The sequence below is a fragment of the Perognathus longimembris genome, chromosome 8 (assembly GCF_023159225.1).
Source record: "Perognathus longimembris pacificus isolate PPM17 chromosome 8, ASM2315922v1, whole genome shotgun sequence".
Lineage (NCBI taxonomy): Eukaryota > Metazoa > Chordata > Mammalia > Rodentia > Heteromyidae > Perognathus > Perognathus longimembris.
The window spans coordinates 647,072-671,392 of record NC_063168.1 but is presented as its reverse complement, the minus strand read 5'-3'; the positions used below and the strand labels follow the sequence as shown (position 1 = coordinate 671,392).

Below are 24,321 nucleotides of genomic sequence, written 5' to 3'. Positions count from 1 at the left end.
TGCCAGCCTTGAGCAAGGAAGCTGAGTGAAGCTCAAATCCCAGCATTCGAGCTCTGGTACTGGCAGAGAAAAAAAGTATTTAAAAACGATACCTTCTTTGTGCCTCTATCTTGAAACAAGAGCCCAGAGACCCAGAGACACACCAGTGGGGCACAATGTCCACAAGGAGCCACGGAAGAAGATGGAGGAGAGCATCTGGACGAGCCTGTACTCTGGGGGCCATGGGGAATCGCTGTCTCTGCAGTGAGCTGGCCGTGCAGTTGCTTCCCTATTCTGATGCGGTCTCCCGTTTGTGTTCGCTTTATCGCAGCCACCTTGGGGCTGACTGTGAGCAGCAGGAAGATGGCCATGGTCAATACCCAGTACTCCCAACCCTTCCCGGCTCACGTCACTGAAAAGAGCGCCGACAGAGATCTCAACTGCGTTGAGCACGGCCTCAGGTGAGATGGGCTTTGTCCAATGCTAGTCACAGATTCTCGCCATCACCGGAGGAGGAAGAATGCCTTGCAGGTACTGGACAGCCACGGGGTGGTGGTCAGGGGGCTTCCAAGTGCCCCAGCTTCCTTTCCTTAATCTCTCTAATCCTCACAATCTCATTTGCCACTTCTTTTGTTAGGATACAATGAAAACTGGGGCTCAAAAAGTCATATTACTTCAAGAAGAAAAAAAAAAGTTCAAATGGCAACAGATGAAATTCTACTATAAAAATGTCTCCAGGCTGCCATATTTTCCTATGTGTGCATCAAAATGTACCACTCTGCGTGCTTGAGCACAAAAGTGCAGGGGTAGTGTCCTGGTCCTGAGTTCAAGTCCCAGGACTGGTGGGCGTGCGCGCACGCACGCACGCACACGCACACACACACACACACAGTAAGATTCTAGCTGGGTGGGGCATTTATGGTTCCTGCCTATAATCTTAACTTCTGATGAGGATCTCAGTTAAGCCCAGGAATAAAGTTTATGAGATTCCTCATCTCAACCAATAAAAAGTTGGATCTGGCCAGCCGGGTGCTGGTAGCATATGCCTATAATCTTTGATACTCAGGAGGCTGAGATGTGAAGTAGTTTGAAGCCAATAAGGGAAAAAAAGTCAACAAGCCTACCTCTCCAAATTAATCCATAAAATACCAGACAAGGCTCAAGTGAAAGAGCTCTAGACTTGAGCAAGAAAGCAGAATGAGAGTGTGAAGTTCTGAATTCAAGCCCCATTACTGGTGCAAAAAAGAAAAAGAAAAGTTGGGCATGGTGGTCCATGCCTATCATTCCAACTTTGCAGAAAGCAGAAATAGGAGTACTGAGGTCCAGGATGGCCAAAGCATAAACATAAAGACTTTATTTGAAAAATAAATTCAAGGAAAAGTAAAACAAAGGCAGGGAATTGGAACATGGCTCAACTTTTAACACTGGACTATGGCCACATACACATAAATTTTTTTTTAAGTTTCAAATGATTATTTTAGGAGAAGAAATGGCATTTGGGCAAAATTACATCTTTGTTTTAAGAATCCAGTCCTTTTGGAAAGCTTTTAAGATAAGGAATGGAGACGTTGTATACTGAAGTATGTATTAATCGCTGCTGGTCTTTAATTGCATCCAGAGACCGGTTAGAGGACTGGGCATGTGGTTGAAATGATAGAGCACCTGCCAACCAAACACAAGGCCGGAGCTCCATCTCCAGTGCTGGGGGAAACGGGGTGGGGAGCCTGTTAGAAACCGCGTTTGCAGGGCCCTAGGTGTCCCCAGGAGGGGGACCTAGCACATTTTTTTCCCCTGAGACATTCAAAGTGAAGGTCCAGTTTTCTGTTTCTCTCCATTGAGTTATTGTAGTTATTTCCCTAGTGGAAAGTCACTTTAAAAAGGATGAAAATGCTCCCTTTGAATGAAAAAATAATTATATCTTGAAATTCCAGGGGGAAAAAGTTCCTGGAGGTTTTCATTTCTTCTTAGTTCTGTTTGGTTCAATGGCCTAGGAGCTGTCTGGCATATTTTTGAAGATATTCAACAAAGACTAAAAACTATGCTACGGAGAATTGCAGTGAGAACCCAGGGCACCCTGAATCCTAACCCACCTCTTGGTGTAGCTATTTTGAGTGAGTTTGGGGGCTTCTACAGAAGACAGGCTTTCTTTGTGCTACTTCCTGAGTGCAGCCCAGAGCAATTATCACCAGAGAAAGCCATTTTCAACTGCTTCACCTGCACCAAAGACTTAAAACGCCTTGGCTTCAGGTCCAGGTCACATGTGGCCGATGGCAGGATATTCCAATCATTCAGGATCCTTGGGGCACGAGAAGAGGAAGCAAATGAGGTATCATCTTCTCTGGCCTTGTGCTGAGAGGTCACCTCTGTCTACTCCCGTGTCCCCAAAGTCACTAGAGGAGGAGCCCAGGTGCTCCACAGAGGACCGAGTTAATTACCAGCTCCAGTTCTGGGAAACTCGGTCCTTGCCCAATGACAGAAGACAAAGGAAAGCCCTACCTCCCCAACATTAGTTCCTTTCTGCAAAGAAGCACAGAGGTTGAGCGTGGCGCGTTCCAACTTCTCCCTTCTTTGGAAGCCGTTGCCTCCTTGTGTTGCAGTCGTTGCTCTCTCCTTCCCAGGCATCCGCACCGGAGCGTGCAACATTACAACATTGGTGATAGAACTATTTCAGCCCCATTATAATCTGATAGGCTTACCGTCGTAGATGTGGTTCCCTTGTGAGCGTGAAAGTGGGGTGCATGCCTACGATTGGGGTTACGGTGTATATCAGTCTAGACAGTTGCCAAGACTCTGGAGTTAAAAGGAAGACATCAGTCTGGCAGAACCAAGAAAGCCGGGCATTGGTGCCTGTAATCCTAGCGACTCCGAAGTCTGAGATCTGACCATCACAGTTTGAAGCCAAACCAAGCAGAAAAGTCTGAGATTTTTATCTCAGCCATCAAAACGCCAGACGTAGAGGTGTGCCTAAGTGGTAGAGCACTGGACGAGTGGAAAAGCCAAGAGCACAAGGCCCTGAGTTGAAGCCTGCCCCTCCCCCCAAATAAAAAGATACAAGTAGAGAGATACGTTGAAGAAAAGGTCTCATTGGCCCTTTGAATACATGCCATAGAAAGTCCTCTCTGTGCTCTGGGGCTACATGTGCCTTTCTAGGCATCCGTGTTTGAACAATATTTAAAGCAACTTCAAATTGCCACGTTTTTCTTCATCGTTTCTATGAAGATCGGGACAGGATAGGTGACCGACGGACAGAACATGCCGCCCCTAGGTGCTGCAGGGACTCGAGTCCGCAAGCCTGCCAGTGTCCACAGCCTTGCTTTGGGTCAGAGAGGGAGAGTGGGTCCTGCCATCCTCCCCTGCCCGCCATCCCTGGTGTCGTAAGCATTGAGTCCTTTGCCACGGATGCGGATAAATCTGGTCTCGTGGTTTGCCTTCATGCCCCATCAGCAAGCCAGATTAGCTGCTCATGCAGCTGCTGAGACCCAGCCAGAGAGTCACTTCTCCCTGTAACTGACCGTGGGCTCAGAGAGGGGAGGGAGGGCGTCTGAAGTGCAGCGGTCTCTGTGCAGGTGGATGCCATGGGAGTGGCCGCTGAAGGGTGGCGGAGGAGATCCCAGCCAGGCGCTCCGGAAATGAAGAGCCACGCCGTGCAGTTCTGCGCGCTGTGTCTGGTGGCGTGCCACGTTCCTCAGCCACGCCCCATCTTCACCGGTGCCACGTAGGACAATAGTAAGGGCAGCGTCATGGAGGGACAGGAGCAGGTTTGGGCACAGAATGGATCTCAGCTCTGCCGTTTGGCCCTGGTGACCTCAGGGAAGATACTTAACCTCCCTGGGACTGCACTTCCTCTGGTACAGGGCTGCGGTGTGGACGAAATGGTAGAATGCTTGTTGCTGGTACCCAGTATGTAGTTTAAATATTGTACCTGTAAGTGAGACGGTGTTGGGAGGAAAGGCAAGTTGATTTCTCTGCGTGGCAGTGCTCCATTCCCAACTCAAGTGCTCATGATCAAGTTAGCGCCATCAGCTTCAGCAGCAGCCTGGGTTTTCGTTGATAGTGGCTGGTGACCACCAAAGACGACCCAAAACACACAAACCAACAAACATTTCTTGGCTTGTTCTTGGTACCGTCGAGATGGTCTCAGTCCCTCTGCCCAGCCAAGCCGGACCTGAGAAAGATGGTGACGGGAAAATGGCTGTGGTGGAAAAGGAACGCGGACCCAAGGAGGATGACTGCAAGAGGGGCAGCCCACGCTGCCTGGGTCCCCGTCACTGAAGAGGAAGCCGGCTGAAGAAGGAGGGAAGACGGGGCGTGCTGGCCATCGGGCTGTGCGAAGAAGCCGGCTGAAGAAGGAGGGAAGACGGGGCGTGCTGGCCATCGGGCTGTGCGAAGAGGCCTAGCCAGGCCCGGCCTGGGAGTACGCTCCCCGCTCTCCCGCTGCGGGGGGGGGGGGGGGAGGCTCAGCTCAGCACCTGGGATTCAAGGCCTCTGACTGCTAATTACTCGCCAGGGAGCAGCTTCTCCCTGACGTTAATTCTCACCTCCTGCTTCAAGCCCCTTGTTAAGAAAGCCGATTAGATTGGAATGGGCTGTGTGATAGAATTAATTTGCCTTGCCGGGCCTCCACAAGACTTGCAGAACGAAGAGCAAATCTCCAGGAGTCAATGCCTGACTGGGTTTTAATCAGGCTGACCAAACTTAGTCTTAGGAGGAAAGTCTTAGAAAGAAAAACATAGCTGAGCCCATGCCTGGTTTTTGTTCCAGAACGTTCAACACACACCAGGCTCTGCTGCTGCTGTGACAGGCTGGTGTCACCTGGGGTGGCGGTGCAAGGCTGTCTACCGGGCATGGCACAGGTGTGTCGCTGCCCCTAACCTCTGCACTGCAGGGGCAGAGACAAGGGGGTGGCAAAAGGAAAAGGGATTCGCTTTGGAAAGCACCGTACAAGCCACGCTATGTTTGGAGGAGTGTGCCAAGTCCAGGCAGTGATCTGCGTCTGGGAAGATCCTCGCAGGTACAGATGGCTGCCAGGCAAGCGTGCACCTGGCTGCTAGGGAAATGCACCCACAGCACACACACAACGGATGAGACGACTGTGCCCACAGCACACACGGTGGACAAGGAGGCTGCACCCAGCACACACCGCAGATATGGAGGCTTCTAAGTGGATGCCGCATTTGCCCTGGACTTAGGTGGCAGAGATGCGTTGAACCAAACAAAAAAAAAGAACCGTTCTTATGGAAGCATTTTGTAAAAGCAGGCGCTACAGTTGGGAAGAAAGTCAGAGACCTTCCTGGACTCCGGACTCTGCCCTCTAATGATGATACTGTCGAAACTTGCTTCCAGCTTCCCTTGGCCCTCTCCCCAACATTCGCCTACTGCACAGTAGCTGGACATGAGCTTTGTTCTTTGATCAAACTTGCTGTGAAGAAAGTTCACCTTGGGGGCCAGAGGTGGGGCTCAAGTAGTGGAGCACCTTCCTGTCAGCCCGCGGCCCAGAATTCAAACCCTGCCGCCACACACCGTAAAACAAACCCGACCATCTTGGCCCAGGCACGGTAGTACATGCCTGTCATCTCAGCTGCACAGGCGGCTGAGGTAGGAAGATCAAGGTCTGAGGCCAGCTCTGGACAATACACGCACACACACGCACACGCACATGCACGCACGCGCACGCACGCGCACGCACTCACACACACACCCCTACTTAAAAATGAACGGAAGCACCAAGCATGGGGGCCTAGCCCAAGTGCCAGAACAAGGCTCTACGCTGAAATCCAGGACCACTGAAACGAGAGGTCACCATGGTCCAGGAGGGAAGCTCTGCTGAGAGTGAGGGAGACCGGGGGCTGCGGGCAGAGGATCCGCGGTGCGGGCCCTCGTCACGCGGCAGGCATCTGTGCATCTCACTCCTGGCTGCGCTTGAAATCAATTTGGCACGCTGCATATTTGATTTCCTAGGGTCCACGCGCCCTGTGAGGAGACATCGTCCTCACTGCAGCGAGGGACCGCCATGGAGACGGGAGCGCCCGCCGGGTCCGGGCGCCACGCCTTCACTCGCCTGACGCCCGCCAGGTAACTGACCGGTGGAGCCCTGGCTCTGGGAGAGGGGGGTGTGCTGGGTGAAGGGGGGGGAGCTGCCAGAGAGCAAGGAAAAGAGGAGCCGTGGAAGTGCAAGGCTGGGGAGGCTGAGGCCGGCACGCCGGTGTGATGCTGAGGGTGGAAACTGAGGCAGCGCGAGTGAGGAGCCGGGGAGGGAGCCGGAGACAGCGCCTTCTTCCTCATTTCCTCAGGGAAGTGTGTGGTCTCTGCGTTTCTCGGAGCGTCTCCCCTAATTCTGTCCTGCTCTGCTGGCACGTCAGCAGTCACAAGGCTGAAAATGGCCCCCCATCATTTCCTTCTGGATGGAAAGCCCCGGCCTGGAGTGGCTCTGAGTTACTCAGAGGCTTGAGTGGCTTGCTGTGGCTCGGTTGTCCCACCCTGCTTGAGGCTGGGGAGGGAAGAAAGGCCTGGGTTCTTCTCCCACAAGAAAGGTGGGGGAACGCAGCCGAAGCCAAGAAGGTGGGTCAAGCAGTCACCTCAAAATACGTCTACAGCCATGGCTCTCAACTGTGTGTGTGTGTGTGTGTGTGTGTGTGTGTGTGTGTGTGTGTGCTGGTCTCGGGGCTTGAGCATGCACTCTTTTGCTCAAGGTGGGACCACCTCCAGCCACCACACAACTTTCGGTTTTTGAGTAGTTAATTGGAGATGCGAATCTCACGGGGACTCTTCTGCCCCTGCTGGCCTGGAACTGCAATCCTCAGAGCTCAGTCTACCGAGTAGCTAGGATTACAGACGTGAGCCGCTGACGCATGGCTTCACTACATTCCTTTAGCCTAAGAACAAGGCCAAGGACAGCACATGACTTAGTTCTAGGTTTTCTAGAACTGACTTTACTGAAGGGGACCATAGACGCCAAATAAAGGAAACCAGAAGCCAAGAAACAGAGTTGAGTCTCTTCCCATTCCCCTCTAGCAGAGACACAGGAGCCAGGACTAGAGCAGGCTTCTCACGGGAGTGAATCTGCGAGGTGAGCTCAGGGCCTGGGCCTCTGGCTGACTCTTCTGTAGGGGAGGTTGCAAAGAAAATTCTACATAAGCTTAGGGAGAGAAATGGAGATTGCATAAGAAAAAGTGACCGAACAAGCACTGGGAAAAGAACCCACGTTATATGGGGATGCTTGTTCCTTTAAACCTTGAGCCATAGCTTTCCTTTGGAAATTGTAGTGTTTCGCAGTCCCTCTGCTTATCAGTCACAACACAAGCTCTGAATTGGACAAAAGAAATGAGTAGAAAGGCTTACTCATGCCCTATTTGATAGGCCCTGCCTTTATAGAATTAAAATGACAAAGAATCCGGGGGCAAGTGGCTCACACCTCTAAATCCTAGCTACTTAGGAGGCTGAGGTCTGAGGATTGAGGTTCGAAGCCAACCTAGGCAGAAAAGTCCATGAGACTCTTATCTCCAATAAACTACTCAGGAAAAGCCAGAAGTGGCGCTGTGGCTTCAGTGGTAGAGCTCTAGCCTTGATCACAAAGAGTTCAAGCCCTAGGACTGTCAAAAAAAATTGACTAAGCCAATTCCCTTGTCAGGAAGGCTTGAACTGGGCTCCAGTAGCTCATGCTTATAATGCTAGCTACTCAGGAGGCTGAAATCTGAGAATCACAGTTTAAAGTCAGCTGGAACAGACAAATCCAACAAACTGGTACCTCCAATTATCCAGCAAAAATCCGGAAATAGTGGTATGGCTCAGATGACAGCACAAGCTATGAGTGAAAAGGCTTAATGAGGAAGTAAGTTCAAGCCCTGTGAGGGCCATGAGATGGAGAAGGGAGGACCGCGGAGCCCCAGCCCTGCCCGGCCTGGCTGGCCCGGCAGTGTCTGTCTCTGCAGCCTCTGGCTTAGGTAGTTAGTTGACGAGAATCTGCAATATAATGACCACTATCAAAACAAACGTATGATTTATTAATTTGCATAAGTTGTTTAAATGCTAAAAAGGGGGAAAAAAGAAAACTAAGTTCAAGCCCTAGTATTAGAATGAAGAAAACAGAGGAGGAGGTGGAGGAGGAAGAAGAGGAGGAGGAGGAGGAGGAGGAGGAGGAGGAAGAGGAGGAGGAGGAAGAGGTGGAGGAGGAAGAGGAGGAGGAAGAGGAGGAGAAAGAGGGGGAGGAGGAGGAGGAGGAGGAGGAGGAGCAGGAGGAGGAGGAGGAGCAGGAGGAGGAGGAGGAGGAGGAGGAGGAGGAGGAAGAGGTGGAGGAGGAAGAGGAGGAGGAAGAGGAGGAGGAAGAGCAGGAGGAGGAGGAGGAGGTGTTGGAGGAGATGGTGGAGGAGGAAAAAGAAGGTGGCTCGCCCCAGACTGCAGGAGTAGAAGGAGAGGGAATCAAAGCTCGGAGGGAGATGATCCCCCGCCACAGCCTGCTCTGTGCGTCGGCTCTGTGCATTTCCAGTGGGCCCTGTAGGCTGGAGAGAGGGCCCTCCCCGTCCTTCCGCCTCCAGTCCCTGTCTGCTCCTCCAGGCTGTCTCGCCTCGTCGTCTCGCTGCGCACCTGGGCTGCCAGACACATTCACCATGAGGACCAGACCCCAGACTCCTTCCTAGAGCGTTTCCAGGGAGCTGAGCTGAAGGAGGTAGCTACCCAAGGGAGCAGTGCCCAGTCAAACCCGGGAGGCCAGGAGCTCCTGGACAGAGGGGACAGGTAAGGAGTCCAGAGGACACAGGGCCACTGTACTGGCTGGGCAAGGGGGGAAGCGCCAGCTCCATCCGATGGGTCCAGTTTCGAGGCCCCAGGAGCCTCAGAGCCCCCGCCACAGAAACTGGGCATTGAGGGGAACGCTTCAGCATCCTCTAGCATCCTCTGCGCAGACTCCAAAAGCCCTGGAGAGGGAGCCTCGAGCCAAGAAGCCCAGCCTCACTTGACCCCAGCCCCATTCTGCACGGAGCTCCTCAGGCTCCTCAACCATGCAGGCCACATTCCTGCTCCTCATGAGGACCCTCACCCCCCACGCGGCTCTGTATCCGTCCGGCTGGAAAGCAGGGCCCTTGAGGTGGGAGAGGTACCTAAATGGCACAAACAATGTTATGCCTAGAGGTATGAGCATTTTTTCTGGAAAGAAGGTCCACCGATTGTCTAATTTTCCAGAGGACTTGCCATGTTCTGTGTCGGTTAGGAACCATTGGGTGGGATGAAGGAGGGACCGGTGGCGTGCTACTGGATTAGGGCCCCCCTTTGTGCATGCACACGGAAGGCTCTCCACTGCTCCTGTTCCTGACATGCCCCACAGCCTTTGTTTGGTGGGGAGCCACGGGAGCCACTGTGTCAACTTGGTGGCATACTGAACACACTGAGATTTCTTTAGGACGCTCAGATTCGAGTGGAAGGGAGGAAGGGCCTGACCTGGAGGGGCAGATTGCCTCCCCCAGGCTCGCAAGCAGGGCGGTCCTCACCCAGACCTCCGTGGGAAATGAAGAAAGGGGTTGAGATGTTCTCTTTTGGCTGCATCCTTTCTCTTTCTGCTGGTATTTGTACAATGAGAGTGTGGTTGCTGAGAACAGAAGGCTCCTCTGTGATTTGCTGGAGAAAAGGCTGTCTGTTTTTATGACTGGGCTCTTCTCAAGATGACGCAGAAGGGTCTCCGGAGCGTAAGGGTGAAGAAGCCTTTGGGGAAGCTTGACAGATCTTTCTAGAACCCCCATTGTGCTACATATTTGTGTTTGTGTGTGAGAGGTGACATTTCTCTATTGCAGATTCTGCAGTTCATTGTGATGAGATAGGACAGTTCAGGGATATTTCTTGCCCATGACCGCAGCGGGAGACCAGGTGCCATCTTCTGCACCAGAGAAAGGTGTCAGAATCTCTGGCTAAGGTTGGAAGGACAGCTGGAGAGGCCTTGTCAAGCACAGCTCCACATCAGCAGCATGTGAGAGCCACTGGGAATTGTACAGCGGGGTCCCCCAGGCTGGGAACCCCAGACCTGGACGGAGCATCATCCATCTAAGGCTTGCCTGCTTTTCACTGCTCCAACAGGACAGGAGGGGTAGCAGACACACAAGGGAGAGGGGAAGATGGGAAGGAGGGAGGAAAAGAAGTTTCCTAGCGAGCTAGCCAGACAGGTTTAATTTCCTTGGGACAGAGACTTCCTTAGCTAATTTGATTGGATTGTCTTCTTATAATATCATATTACTATGGATGGGATACTGCATCACTTCCTAATGAAACCAGACACGCAGTGGGGTGGGAGCTGGACCACTTCCTGGGCGGGCCCCGCGTGAATCGGAGGTGCCCGATCACGCGCCAGGAGGCCAAGGGCGGAAAGAGGAATGTCGTGGCATAGGGTGGGTGCCGATCGCTCGGCGAGGCTTCCTGGAGGAGGAAGGCAGAGCACTCGAAGCTGCCACGTGCGGGTGTGGGGCCACTGTGCCCTTGGAGCCGAAGGCTACCTCTACCAGCCTGCAGGGCTTCTGTCTATTAGAAAGATTGTTCAGAGGAGCACAACCAGCCCAGAAACAAGCAGCTGCAGCCGCATGTGAGATGGGGAGGGGGAGAAAGACTGAGGCAGAGCCAGCCAAAGGAGACAACATGGCATCGGGCTGGGTGTCGGGCTTCAAGCGTCGCCAGCCCCTGGCACCTGCCGCCTTTTGCAGTGGAGTTGCAGGGACCACACCTGGGCAAGCTGCCCTCGGCTCCAAGAAAGCCACCGGGCTTTCCTGAATCAGCCATGTCGAAAAAAGTGGCGCTGGCGGCCAAGCCTTTGGACCCCAAACCTTCTCCTATGGAAAATCATTAAATACTGGGAGCTTTCACCTGTAAATTTTAATTTTGTGCAAAACGAACCTCCACTTTCTTCCAGATCCTTACACGGATGGGTTGGTAGACCCTCAAGCTATAGGATTACCAGGGGAGGAGGGAAGTAGAGGGAAGACAAACTGAACATGGAGCTCAGTTTTCTGGAGGCAGATTTTTGCCCTGTTCATTGGAAGAGGTTATTTTGGTAGGTTTTTGAGGGAGGGTCTCCTTGAGAGATGTTTCTGGGTAGATGAGGCTAGCAAGTGGCTGCCTCTGCTGGGTGTGTCCATCTTGGTGCCTAAGAAGGTTCCAGAGCCCCTCCACTTCTGGCATGGAAGCACCTGGGGCCAGAAGCCCTGGAGGGCCCATTTCTGCAGTGCCTGGCACACTGCCCCGCACAGGGTTGAGGGGGAGGAAATGGAGGTCAGGAAAATGGAGGGCATTCAAACCATTCATCCTTGTTTATTCCGAAACATCAACGTAGCCAAGTTTTAGCTCTCTCCTCCTCCAAAGCTTTTACCAGACCTGACTAGTCACACCTAAAAAATCCTTGTCCCTTCTCTGGGCATTGGTGGCTCACCCTGTAGTCCTAGCTTCTCAAGAGGCTGAGGTCCAGAAGATGGAGATTGGAAACCAGCTAGGGGAGAAAAATCCTCCAAACGGTATCTCCAAAATAGCCAGCAAAAAGCCAGGCCAGAGGTATTGCTCAAGTGGTAGGGCACCAGCCAAGTAAGCAAGCTTGAGTTGAGCTTAAGGCTATGAGCTCAAACCCAGGTACCTGTAATAATAATACCCTGTGCTCTTCAACCTGCAAACAGAAGGTCTCAGGAGAGAGAATAGGAGGTCCTGGACTCATCTTGAGATGACGGGTCTTAGTTCTTGAAACTGATTGCACTCACACCCTGGTTCTCTTGCCTTTCTGCAGCACCTGGCCCCTGGCCAGCAGCAATACTAACGCTTGCAACAACTCTAAAGAGGAGTAAGTACCCAGCCCCACGGAGCCCCCTCACCTCTCTCAGTCCTAGGGGTCACCCTTCTCCCCACCGAAGCCCAGCTTTGCCTCCCACCCTCCCTAAACACCAAGAGACCATTCTAGAATCTTATTCCCTTTACTGGAAATCCAGCACCTTTGGACAGAAGGGAGGAAGAACAAACAAGGTTTGTACGATTTCTTGAGGAAGTCACTTTATCTCTTTGATTCTTATTTTTCTCATTCATAAAGCAAAGATGCCTCATCAGATAAAGGCTTTTAAGTGTTAACATCCTCTATTGCTACATATTTCCGGGTGCAAAATGAGCTCCTTTGCTGAATAGTGGGTAGTCTCCTTAGCAACAAGCATGTGTTTTCCACTCTACGATCTCCAGCTCCTGAGTGCCAGGGAAAAATGCTCTGTCTTGAGGCTGATGTTGAGGGCACCATCAAGGCAGTGGGAAAGAAAACATTTCAGAGTTTCCAGTGACCTGTAGTGCTAACCTTCTGTCACTGATGTCTGGCTGGCAGACTATTGAGATGTGTAGTGCTCACTCCTAAGAGCACTGGGGGTGTGTATGTAGGCAAGTGTGCGAGGAAGTCAGTGTGCAGTAGAACATGTGTGTGTGTGTGTGCAGCCCCCCTGCCTCGCCACTTCCTACAGAATACCATGGGGCAGTCAGTGAAAGCCTTCCTTGAATTAAGGGGAAAACACATTGTAACAAGAAATGTCCATTTCTCGACTTCCAGTTGGTGGAAATAGGTGCCAGAGCCTTTTCTCATTTCCCTTTTTGTTCCTTGAATAGAACTATTTTTTCTATTTCCTTTCACAAAGGAAGCATGTATTTATTTTGTTTGCATGAATGTGGGATTTAAGCCCAGCGACTCAAATACCATCAATCAAGGAAAACAAAATTATGTTATCTACCAAACAATAGCTACTGTGATATGTGTTTGATTTGAAGCCAACTGTGACACTTAAAAAAAAAAACCACAACAACCCCCTGGAGAGCCTGGTATTCTGTCCTCAGACAAGGAACAGGCAAGGAGCCCTGCATAGGGTGTCGGGGCTGCTTTACTCCAGGCCAGGACGGGGATGGGAGAGGCTAGCCGTGCCAGGCAACATTCCTTTACTGTCCTGTAGCGCACACTAAGGGAACGGTCCCCAAGTGAGGACACTCGAGCGCAGGAAATCGTCCTCTTCGGACACCTTCCTTTACTCTTCCACGATGCTTCTGGTGTTCATGAATAACCGCTTCCCGCCAACGACACCGTTCCCAGCCAAAGGCAGCATTGTTTTGCAGCTCTGCATAAGGATGCGGGGGGGGGGGCACTGGGTGGGCTCCAGGAGGCAGCTGCGTGGTGCTGGGGCTGTTGAGGCCCTCGGCAGCCCCGCAGCCAGAGGAGAGGCCAAGGCCCGGAAGTCAGATCCTCCAGGCCTGGAGCTAGCCATGAGCCCGGCGAAAGGCACTCAGTAAGCTTGTGGGCGATGCCATCTGCTGGTTCTGCAACTTCTTATCCTTATCCTCTGTCACCACAAAATGGTTTTAAATGTTTCGACTGGATTCCATTCACCATGACAGAATAAAGCAGTCCTCAAAACCAAGAACTCTGCCTGTAATGTGAGCAGGCAGCATTTGGGGGCAGAACACAGAAAAAAAAAGAAGCAATAACTTACTTGGCTAGAGCTCTGCAGTTTTCCTTATTTACATCATCTGGCAGCTAGGTGCCTATAACCCTAGCTACGCAAGAGGCTGAGGTCTAAGGATTACAGTTCGAAGCCAGACTGGGCAGGAAAACCGGTGAGACGCTTGTTTTCAATTAACCACCTCAAAAAGCAAAAGAAACAAGAAAGGAAAAGAAAAGCTGAAAGTGAAGGTATGGTTTAAGTGGAGAATACTAGCCTTAAGCCCAAAAGCCCAGGGGCTGCACCTAGGTTCTGAGTTCAAGCCCCAGAACTAGTGCGTGTGTATGCACGGGTGTGCGCATGTGTACACACACATACACACACACCAGCTGACCACCAGTGATTGACAGAAGCTCAGCTGCTGTGATTAGCTAAGACTCGACTATTTAATATGAATAAGTTCCTAAATAAGCCTTTTTGGTTAGTTTACACATGAAGTTAGGCTGCTGTTCCATACTTTAAAAGTAATTACTATTAGATCCCCAATTCAAATGAGACTCCAAGACCCTCAGCTCAGGAGCTAGGACTTTTATCCGGCCAGTCCGCCTCTCACTATGGAGATAGAGAGAAAGGGCCCCTTGCTTAGGCTGGGGCACATCAATGGCTGTAACTCAGCGACCTTTGAGTCCATTCGTTCTTCCACATAAACACGGGGCACTGTGGCTCACGAGTGGCCGCCCACAGTGCCACCACACCGTGACTCTTCCTTTCCGGTGGGCAATGGCGACTCTGGTAAGCACAGTTGTTGGGGTCAGCAAGCAGATTCACAGAAGCAGAACTTAGCCTTGAGTCACAGATGCAAAACACAGGCCAGGTCAGCAAGACCTCACTTCGTAAAAACCAAAACTGCCCCTTGAACAGGGGCAGTGCTTTCTTAGAGATGGCCCTCGTTACTTTTTCCTTACGACATAACTGTGTGAGCAGGGCTTTCTGGCTGTTATTCCAAGTCGCGAAACGACCACCAAGAAGGTCACCGAGACTGAGACGTTCTGAAACGCAAAAGCAAGGCAAGGCTTTATTCAGGCGAGCTGCAACTCAGGCCTCGTCCTACCCACCCACACAGCGGAGGTTAGGAGGGAGCCCCGAGCTGCGATTGCACAGGGCTTATAAAGGCAAAAACAAAGTTACAGCCATCAGGTGTTCAAGCAAGCAAGATTAGGACACGGGTACAAATCTGATTGGCTCAGGGCTCGAGGCATTCTGGGGGTGGTTAGAGTTAAGCATTCCCAGGCGGTTACAGTTCTTGACCGGCTGGGTAATAAGCTTGTCCTGGGTCTGCTCACAGGGCCTGCTTATCTCAGGTTCACGTGGTAAAGCGGGGCCTGACTTCAAAGTCTGGCTCTTCACTGGCTAGTATAGCATCTCAGTACAGGTGGTGACAAACTTCAAGGTCGTCCGTGACGCTCTTCGAAGCTGCCAGCTCGGTGATCCCGAGGGAGGGAGAGACGCTGCTTTGCTTTTAGCAAGGATGGAAAATTCTGCCTTTACTATTCGGCCCTATTTCTGATGCCCTACTTATGATTTTCCCTTAGTCAATTTTACAATAAACTAAAGCAAGCAAGCTGGTTACAGAAGCTAACATGGCAGTTAGCACTTCCTTTAGAACGGGGTGTTCTACTTGTGACTGGGTCCCACAATTACTTTATTAATTTTTATTATCTTTACATAGTTGTACAGAGTAGCTTCCTAGTTAAGGACTCCTGGTTAGAGGCATCCTCAGACCCATATTCAACACCATTTTATTCACACATTCATTGCCCAAAACAAGGGAAGCAGGCGTGGGAGACATGCAAAACCAGGTTGCGTTAGCAGTGGGATCCAGCTGCCAGAGACCAGTGCCCCTCCCCCAATACATTAGTAGCCCTCCCACCTTTTTCTAGGTATATAAGTGGAGTATATAAATAAATAGAATATACTAAATATGTCAAGAGCATTCATATTCCAACTAATCACCTAAGACCCTTAGGATCATGGGCAAGTTTCTTGGCTTAAAACGTGGGTTTGGGTTTTCTGTTTGTTTTGTTTTTTGTTGTTTTTTTTGCCAATTACCTCAGGGCTTTGCTAAGCAAAGTTAATTGAAGATTAAGAATCTCACATCTTTTCCTGCCCATGCTGGCTTCAAACCACCATCCTTAGATCTTAGCCTCCTGAGTAGCCAAGATTACAGGCATGAGTCACTGGTTCCTGGCAGGTTTTCTTTTTGTCATCCCAGGTTCTCACTTGATCCTGAAATAGGTTTTGAGGACAGCCCTTTCCATCAGAACAACATCCTGATTATGCCACTTCCCAAACGCCCTGGGACTTCTCCACCCTCACTGTGGGGATTTGGAGTCATCACCCATTACCTACCTCCATGTCTCTGGTCTCTGGCTATTTGTGATTCACTAAGAGTTCATAAAAATAGGCCAGAAATTGTAGAACATTAAATTGAACCACTAATTTCTCAAGATATACTTCAATAGGAGATTTATCTCATGTTTCAGGAATAATAAACAGGAATAATGAAATCATGCCTGGCACTGGCGGCTCACGCCTGTAATCTTAGCTACTCAGGAGGCTGAAATCTGAGGATTGCAGTTCAAAGGCAGTCTGGCAGGAGAGGCCATGAGGCTCTTATCTCCAGTTAACCAGCTAGAAACAGGAAATGGAGCTGTGGCTCAAAGTGGTATTAGTGTTAGCCTTGAGCAAAAAGCTCAGGGACAGTGTCCAGGCCCTGAGTTCAAGTCTCATGATTAATAAAAGAAGAAGAGGAAAAAGAAGAGGAGGAGGAGGAGGAGGAGAAGGAAGAGAAGGAGGTGGAGGAGGAGGAGGAGGAGGAGGAGGAGGAGGAGGAGGAGGAGGAGGAGGAGGAGGTAGAGGAGGAAGGAGAATAATGAAATCAATAACTTTATCTCAGCACAAAAATGCAATGAGCAAGATGGGGAAGGGCCTCAAGAACACATTCCAAGTTTTCCAAGTTCAGTGGAGAGGACCTGCCTTGGAAATATCAGGTGATGCTTACATTCACATTTCCAGGCCCCAGCCGGAGGGGGGATGGGTGAGCCCCGGAATCCCACCAGCCACGGGTGACATTGCTATTCTAGTCTTCCGTTCCCAGCATCCTGAGGGGTAATGCTGCAGCCAGGGGACATGTGGGTATGTCACTGTCGTCGTTTTCTAGTTATTTGGGAGCTGAGCTGGTCAGGAAGGACCTGGAAAGGCGCCCTGGCTTCAGCCTGGCTTCCCGTAGAGGGGTGCTCTGTGGGACCTCCTGAGGCTGACCGGACCTTGCCACAGACAGCTACTTATGGAGCTTCAGGTCTCAAGTGAATCCAGGTCTCTAAATCTCTACAAAGCTGAACCTTTCAACCCAGCTAAACTGGTTGACATGGATCTGTATTTCCAGAAAGAAGCAGGATGCTTTTGTGGTGGACCCCTCCAGCAACGTCTACTACCGCTGGCTGACTCTGATTGCCCTGCCCGTCTTCTATAACTGGTGTCTGATTGTGTGCAGGTAGGCAAAGGGGCAGGAGCTTCACCTGAGAGGGGCGGGGCAAGAGGGGCGGAAGAGGTGAGGACAGCTAGCCTAGGAGACCAGGGTTCTGACCCCACCACAGCCGCCATACAGCTGTCCTGCCTCCATTCCTCCATCGACAGAAGAGGCAGGCTCTCAGGACTGGGGAGTTGAGCTTGAGGCAGAAGGGAAGGCTTCTGTATGCACGTGTCAGGAGGCAGGGGTGAGGAGCTGCTCTTCTGCGCAGCTCTTGAGCGGAGGCTCTTCAGAGGGAACAGTCAGGGTGCCACGGGAAGGGGGAACCACTAGGATGCTACCCTGAGAGGGCGAGTTGCCTTCGGGCTTTGCTTAGCCAGCACGCAAGACCAGGATGCAGAGTCTGACCTTGGTGTGTGATGCTGTCCCCGTGTAAGAGGAGGCCGCTGCGATTATCCGGCCAAGGGCGATGTCTAGCTGTTCCTGGGGGTTTGCAGAGCAGGCAAGGAGAGGGAGAGAGCAGGGGGCCTTTCCTACCAAGTGCGCAGGGGTCCAGTGCTCCCCGAGTGAGGCCATGCTGCCTCTCAGAGCACAGTGAGCGGCTGTCGTGGCGGGGGAGAGGCTTTGGGGATTCTGAGCAATCTTCAAGATGGGTTCCAGGGGCAGGCTGATGCTCTGTCAAGTCAGGAGCGGAATTTGGGGGTGTCTGTGTGAGAAATAAGGAGCATAAAGAAATTAGAGGCAGTAAACATTTGCTGGCCCGTGCAACTGTTAATCTCGCAGTCTTACATTTTTGTTGCTGTGCTCTAGAAAGGGCAGGTCTTTAGTTCCGTTGCCTGATTATACCAGGGGAGCCTAGAGCTGTGCTCAATCTCAGCTCCTTTGACCGCCCCTTCTTATTCTGACCCTGTCACCACAGGACAGAATGCCGTCTCCTAGCCTGGGCCAAGGCCAGGGGGCCCTTACCAGGTAGAACGAGCCTTGTTGTCCCCCGGCGAGGCGCGGCCCGGGGGGCGATGGTGTTTCACATCTCAGCCTCTGCTTGCCAGGGCCTGTTTCGATGAACTTCAGTCCGAGCATCTGATTCTGTGGCTGGTCCTGGACTACTCTGCAGATGTCCTCTATGGCTTGGACATGCTGGTGCGCGCCCGCACAGGTAAGTGTGCCAGGGCCCAGGGACTGCCCTGCTCAAGAGGCCCCTCCAACCGCAAGGTCAATGCTGTGTCTGTTGCCCCTCTGTCCACTGGGTCTCTGGAGAGGACCCTGAGAAGAGATCCGGAGCCTGGGCTCTGGGCTGGGCTGTCCTCATCAGCTCTGTGGCCTTGGGCAAGCCAGGCTGTCTCTCCAGGCTTCCTTGGTGTCACCTGTGAAAGAAGACCAACCTGAAAGGACCCTTCCCCCTCCCACTACTCACGGGTTGGGAATGAGAGGCAGAGTTCAGTCAACCTCAGAAGCTAGGCGCTTCCTGTACCTGTTATTCCATAGCACTCAGGATTCTAACAAGTGGAAAACTAAAACTTGAAACAGGGCCTAGAGGGATAATGGCTTCCTCCATATCACTTCTGGTTGGGCCTAAAAGCCACCAGCATCTGTGGCTAGGAGCTGTGTGCCCTTGTGTACCTACCTACCTTCCTTGCTTGCTCTCCCTCCCTCCCTCCTTCCCTGCCCCCCCCCCCAGCCTCTGGATGAACTGAGCTTTCAACTCAGGGCCTCACAGTGTCTAGGCTGGTGCTCTGCTGAGTCACACTTCCAGCCTATTTGTTAGTGGTTAATTTTAGGGCAGGATCTTGCTTCTTCATAGGCATAGCTGGACAGCAATCTGCCTACTTTCGGCTTCTCATAGTTGTTGGGGTCACAGATACACTCCTGCTTCCTTTAAGGGAAATGAAGCGTCTCAAGGACTTTTCGGAGTGGGCTGGCCAGTCACTACATAGCATAGCGTGTCCTCGCTAAGGGCTGAGAAGGGAGTCTTATGAACTTTTCCACCCAAACTGGCCTTGAATCTTGATCTTCCCAATCTCAGTCTCCCACATAGTCAGGATTATATAAATGTGAGCAACCAGCACCCAGCTCCTTGTGCATTTTATTCTATTGGATCTAAAGGTATCAACTAAGCTGAAAAGACCCTTCTTGTCTCTTCCAAGATTTTTGAATGAAAAACTGCCCTAATTGTCTGTGTAAAGACCACCAGATCACAGCAACAGACCTCTCCCAGAGTAGCTTCAGGGTATGTGAAGCATTTCAGACACATTTTGCTTTCTCCTTAGAAGTGGTGCAAGAAGAGAGGAAGGAAGGAAGGAAGGAAGGAAGGAAGGAAGGAAGGAAGGAAGAAAGGAAGGAAGGATGGAGAAAAAAGGGGGAAAGAAGAAAAAGATAGAAAGAAAAAAGAAAGAAGGAAAAAAAGAAAAAAGAAAAAAGGAAATGAAGGAAGGTATCAGATAAAAGGAGGAAGGAAGAAAAGAGAAAGAAAGCAACAAAGAGAAGAAAAGAAAGAGGGAGGGAGAGGAAGGAAGGAAGGAAGGAAGGAAGGAAGGAAGGAAGGAAAAGGAAAGGAAAGGAAAGGAAAGGAAAAGAAAGGAAAGGAAAGAGAGAAAGGAAGGAAAAATAATAGAAGGCCTTTACACAGTTTTTACAAAGCTGGTTTACAAACTATCTGGGCACTGATTGTTCACATGTATAATTTGAGCTATTCAGGAGGCTGAGATTTGAGCATCAAAGTTTGATCCAGGCAGAAAATTGCATGAGGTTCTTATGCCAATTAATCTCAATCTGGAAGCAAACCTCTGGCTCAAGTGGTAGAGGGACAATCTCAAGTGAAAACACTAAGGAGCAACACCCAGGCCCTGAGTTCAAGTTCCAGTGCCAGCATTTTTAGAAAGTGAGAAAATGAAAAAAGAAGTGCGGCATCAGAACAAGCCTGCAGGAATGACCTTCCTGGACCTTCCTGACATAGAAATCACAGCCCGACATCCGTATTTTCTCCCGAGCCATGCTGGACTGACACTCCTAACCCCACATGGTGCCCAGCACCACAACTCAGAAGACGTGCACGGTCTTCTAAGAAGCCCTCTTAGGAAAGGCTCACACGGGCCACCCACTCCAGCCGGGAGCGTGCCACACAGGCCCGTTATCCCCGCTGTAGGGGGGGAGTACAATGGCTGGGTAATGTGTGTTTGTAGGATCGAACCCAGGCAGACCTAGGCAAAAATCACCACTCTACCTAAAAAGTAACGAAGACAAAAGAAGCCAGAGGGGCATGGCTCAAGTGGCAGAGCACCTGCCAAGTAAGTGTGAAACTCCAAGTGCACCCCCCAGTACTGCCAGGGGAAATAAAGAGGATCTGTGAGCGGCTCTTTGGGTCCACTGTCTCTGCCCAGCCAAGCTTTTGTGGGACAAAATGACATCACTCAAATGGACTCCACCCTTGTTGTGCTTGGGCGCTGTCTTTAGCAGCAACAAATTCAGCAGGAAGCTAGAGAAGAGGGAGGCAATAAACTATTGTTCATTGTCCAAGGGGAAAAGATCCAGAATTGAGAAAATAATGTGTCTTGAGGGGAGGGGGCAGTACTAGGGTTTGAACTCAGAGATTCATACTTGCTAGTCCAGTGCTCTAGCACTGGTTTTTTTTTTTTGTTTGTTTGTTTGTTTTTTGCCAGTCCTGGGCCTTGGACTCAGGGCCTGAGCACTGTCCCTGGCTTCTTTTTGCTCAAGGCTAGCACTCTGCCACTTGAGCCACACCACCACTTGCGGCTTTTTCTCTTTATGTGGTGCTGAGGAATTGAACTCAGGGCTTCATGCATGCTAGGCAAGCACTCTACCACTAGGCCACATTTCCAGCTCCAGCGCTCTAGCACTTGAACCACACTTGTAACCCAGAGAGAAGAATCTTAAAGAAATGATGAGGTAACCCCAAGACACTGAGCTATATGGTGATCTAGGCACTCAATAAACACAGGCATTAAGTGGCCCTCTGCACCACAGAGACTTCATAAAGCAAAATTCAAGTAAAAATTATTTGAAAACATTGTGTGTCTCTCCTGAACACATTCAGGCTTTTTCTTGTCATTTTCTCTACCCTATACAGTATCACACCTATCTGCATAACATCTACATTGCATTAGCCATTTTGATAAATCTAAGGATCATTTAAAGTATGCAAGAGAATATGTGCAGTTTATATGCAAAGGAATATGCAAATACATTGTGAAAGCATCTAGGATTTGGGTATCCATAGATAGGAATAAGGCAGGGGAATCCCCGGACCATTCCCCCTACAGATACTGACAGACAACTCCAAAACAAGAGCAATAGGAAGAACCAGGGCTTAAACTTACGTATGTTACATGTGACCACAGATTTGATTTTCCCTATTTGCAGGGGCAGTCATACCCTTAGCTAGCCTCAAAGCCTAGTCTTGTACCAGCAACAGCGGTATCTGGTTCTTACTAGAATGGTCCCAGAACTCTGGGCTTAAGCTCTAGGGAGTACCAGACCCAGCACACCTTCACCGAGTCTCAAGATCACTCTGATGAGTACTAAACATTTAAAAAGCATCCATTACACTTTCATCTCTACTTTTGTCCATATTTGGAAGGTAAATAGCAATAAAAATTAGAACGTGAAAGCCATGGCCTCTTTGGTCCATGACTCTCACTCATAACATACAGACTTTCTCCAGGCAGTTCTTTAAAAATGGCTCAAGTGACTTCAAGGCCCCTAGGTAGTATTTTTAAAGTGTGGGTCGTGTCCCATTAGTTACTGGTGAAGTCAACTGAGTAGAGTCCGACCCAGGTTTAAATTTTTTTTATTTATTTTCAAGCATACACAAAAGCAGAGGAAACATTATCGTGAACTCCCCCTATCTTCACCCAGCTTCAACAGTTATCTTTCTGCCTTCTTTATTTCATCTGCCTATTTCCACCCCCATTTTCTTGTCTGGGATATTTTCATGTAACATAGATAGATAGACAGACAGATAGATATAGATAGATAGATATAGAGATATATACATGTGAAATATTTTTCATGGTCAGAGTTTTATAAAAGTGTTTCTGAAGTCCAACTGACCTCTTTCTTTAGGTTTTCTCGAGCAAGGTCTAATGGTCAGGGATGCTAAGAGACTATGGAAACATTACACAAAGTCCTTGTACTTCAAGCTGGACATATTGTCTCTGTTTCCCACGGACCTGGCTTATTTAAAGTTGGGTATAAACTACCCAGAACTGAGGTTCAATCGCCTACTGAAGTTTTCCCGGCTCTTCGAATTCTTTGATCGCACAGAGACAAGGACCAACTCCCCCAATGTGTTTAGGATTGGGAACCTGGTCTTGTACATCCTCGTCATCATACACTGGAATGCCTGCATCTACTTCGCCATTTCCAAGTTCATTGGTTTTGGGTCAGACTCTTGGGTCTACCCAAACATCTCCAAGCCAGAATACGGACGCCTGTCCAGGAAGTACATTTACAGTCTTTACTGGTCCACCCTGACCCTGACCACCATTGGCGAGACCCCACCACCAGTGAAAGATGAAGAGTATCTCTTTGTGGTCATCGATTTCCTGGTGGGTGTTCTGATTTTTGCCACCATTGTGGGCAACGTGGGCTCCATGATCTCAAACATGAATGCTTCGCGGGCAGAGTTCCAGGCAAAGATTGATTCCATCAAGCAATATATGCGATTCCGCAAGGTGACCAAGGACTTGGAGACACGGGTCATCCGGTGGTTTGACTACCTGTGGGCCAACAGAAAGACAGTGGATGAAAAGGAGGTGCTCAAGAGCCTCCCTGACAAGCTGAGGGCGGAGATCGCCATCAACGTGCACCTGGACACCCTCAAGAAGGTCCGCATCTTCCAGGACTGTGAGGCAGGACTGTTGGTGGAGCTGGTGCTGAAGCTGCGGCCTGCTGTCTTCAGCCCTGGGGACTACATCTGCAAGAAGGGGGACATCGGGCGGGAGATGTACATCATCAAGGAGGGCAAGCTGGCGGTGGTGGCTGATGATGGGGTCACCCAGTTTGTGGTTCTCAGTGATGGCAGTTACTTTGGGGAGATCAGCATCTTAAACATAAAGGGGAGCAAGTCGGGCAACCGCAGGACGGCCAACATCAGGAGCATTGGTTATTCAGATCTGTTCTGTCTCTCCAAGGATGATCTGATGGAGGCCCTCACCGAATATCCTGATGCCAAAAAGGCCCTGGAGGAGAAAGGGAGGCAAATCCTGATGAAGGACAACCTGATCGATGAGGATGTGGCCAAGGCTGGGGCGGATCCCCAGAACATGGAGGAAAAGGTGGAGCACCTGGAGTCCTCCCTGGACACCCTGCAGACCAGGTTTGCCCGGCTCTTGGCCGAGTACAGCGCCACACAGATGAGAGTGAAGCAGCGCCTCAGCCAGCTGGAGAGCCGAGTGAAGGTGGCTGGGAGCGGCCTGGCGGACGGCGAGGCTCCCGACGGTGCTGCCCACACAGAGGACGAGGAACAGTGAGCAGAAGGGGCCCGCTTCCAGGCCTCAGGACCCTCCATCGGTGAGATGCCGCGCCTGCAGCTACTGTGGGACGGCAGGACAGCGCTCTGTCTCCCGGGAAATGGCACTCACCATGGTCCAGGGGAGTGGCAGGTTGTTGGGAGGTCTGCGTGGCACACGGGACAAGCGCTGGGAAAGTGTGCAGAGCTAATCTTTGAAGGGAGGTCCGGCGGCTACAGTTACACCAAGTGTACACGCGGGACTCCGGTGATGATGACCTTTGTTTGGATAGGGTCCTGCCGGGTTAGCTCCCCAGCTCAAGCAGTGGACCCCGCCAGCCTCCCAAGGAGCTGGGATGCGAGGCCCACACAACTGCAACCTGTCCGCTTATTTTTTAAAGGAAATAATCCATGAGGAGACATTTAAACTTCTTGATGTGACTTCCTTATGCACGGAAGCTTATTTAGCCATCCTTCCTACTTACCATCTCCAATTTCACTTCCCTGTCCTCTGATGGTGAAGCTGAAAGTACAAGGAACTCACACACAGGACAGGGTGGAGCCTACTTCTGAGTCTGGCGGCTCCTGTGTGTTTCTCTGGGAGCCTGGAAACCCCAGCATTGGGCAGCAGTGCCATGGGATGAAGAGTCACCCTTGAAGTCCCTTGAAGTGAGGGAAGCAAGCTAGACTCCCTGGCATGCAGCCGCAGGGACACCGGCCTGTGCAGTATGCCCGTCTTGTTTCTTCCTCATTGGCAAGGGATTCAAGACAGTCTCCCTTTTCCTTACCCCGGAACTGGGACCTTTGAGGAGGGGCTGCTGCTGACCTTAGTGGTAATGTAGGCACTTGAAGTCATCTGGTGATCACAGGGATTAGTCCCTTATCTGAGGAGGGGCACTGGGTGGTGAGCCTGGGCCTGAGAGTCCCATTGG

The 24,321-nt window shown here is 50.9% G+C and overlaps 1 protein-coding gene across 4 annotated transcripts; it reads left to right on the top strand.

The window, feature by feature from the left end:
- Window positions 1–342: 342 nt before the first annotated feature.
- Cnga3 (cyclic nucleotide gated channel subunit alpha 3) lies at window positions 343–23,411 on the top strand. Of its 4 annotated transcripts, none has more exons than XM_048353524.1 (10): window positions 343–440; window positions 3,735–3,737; window positions 5,938–6,051; window positions 8,530–8,709; window positions 11,723–11,776; window positions 16,032–16,041; window positions 16,259–16,306; window positions 16,844–16,947; window positions 17,973–18,079; window positions 22,003–23,411. In XM_048353524.1, the coding sequence occupies exons 1-10, from the start codon at window positions 343–345 to the stop codon at window positions 23,409–23,411; spliced, it is 2,127 nt and encodes a 708-aa protein (XP_048209481.1). The 4 variants fall into 4 exon arrangements, with proteins under 4 accessions (XP_048209481.1, XP_048209480.1, XP_048209482.1 ...); XM_048353523.1 differs by having other exon boundaries at window positions 16,247–16,306; XM_048353525.1 differs by lacking the exons at window positions 3,735–3,737; window positions 11,723–11,776; window positions 16,032–16,041; window positions 16,259–16,306 and having other exon boundaries at window positions 16,840–16,947.
- Window positions 23,412–24,321: the final 910 nt, after the last annotated feature.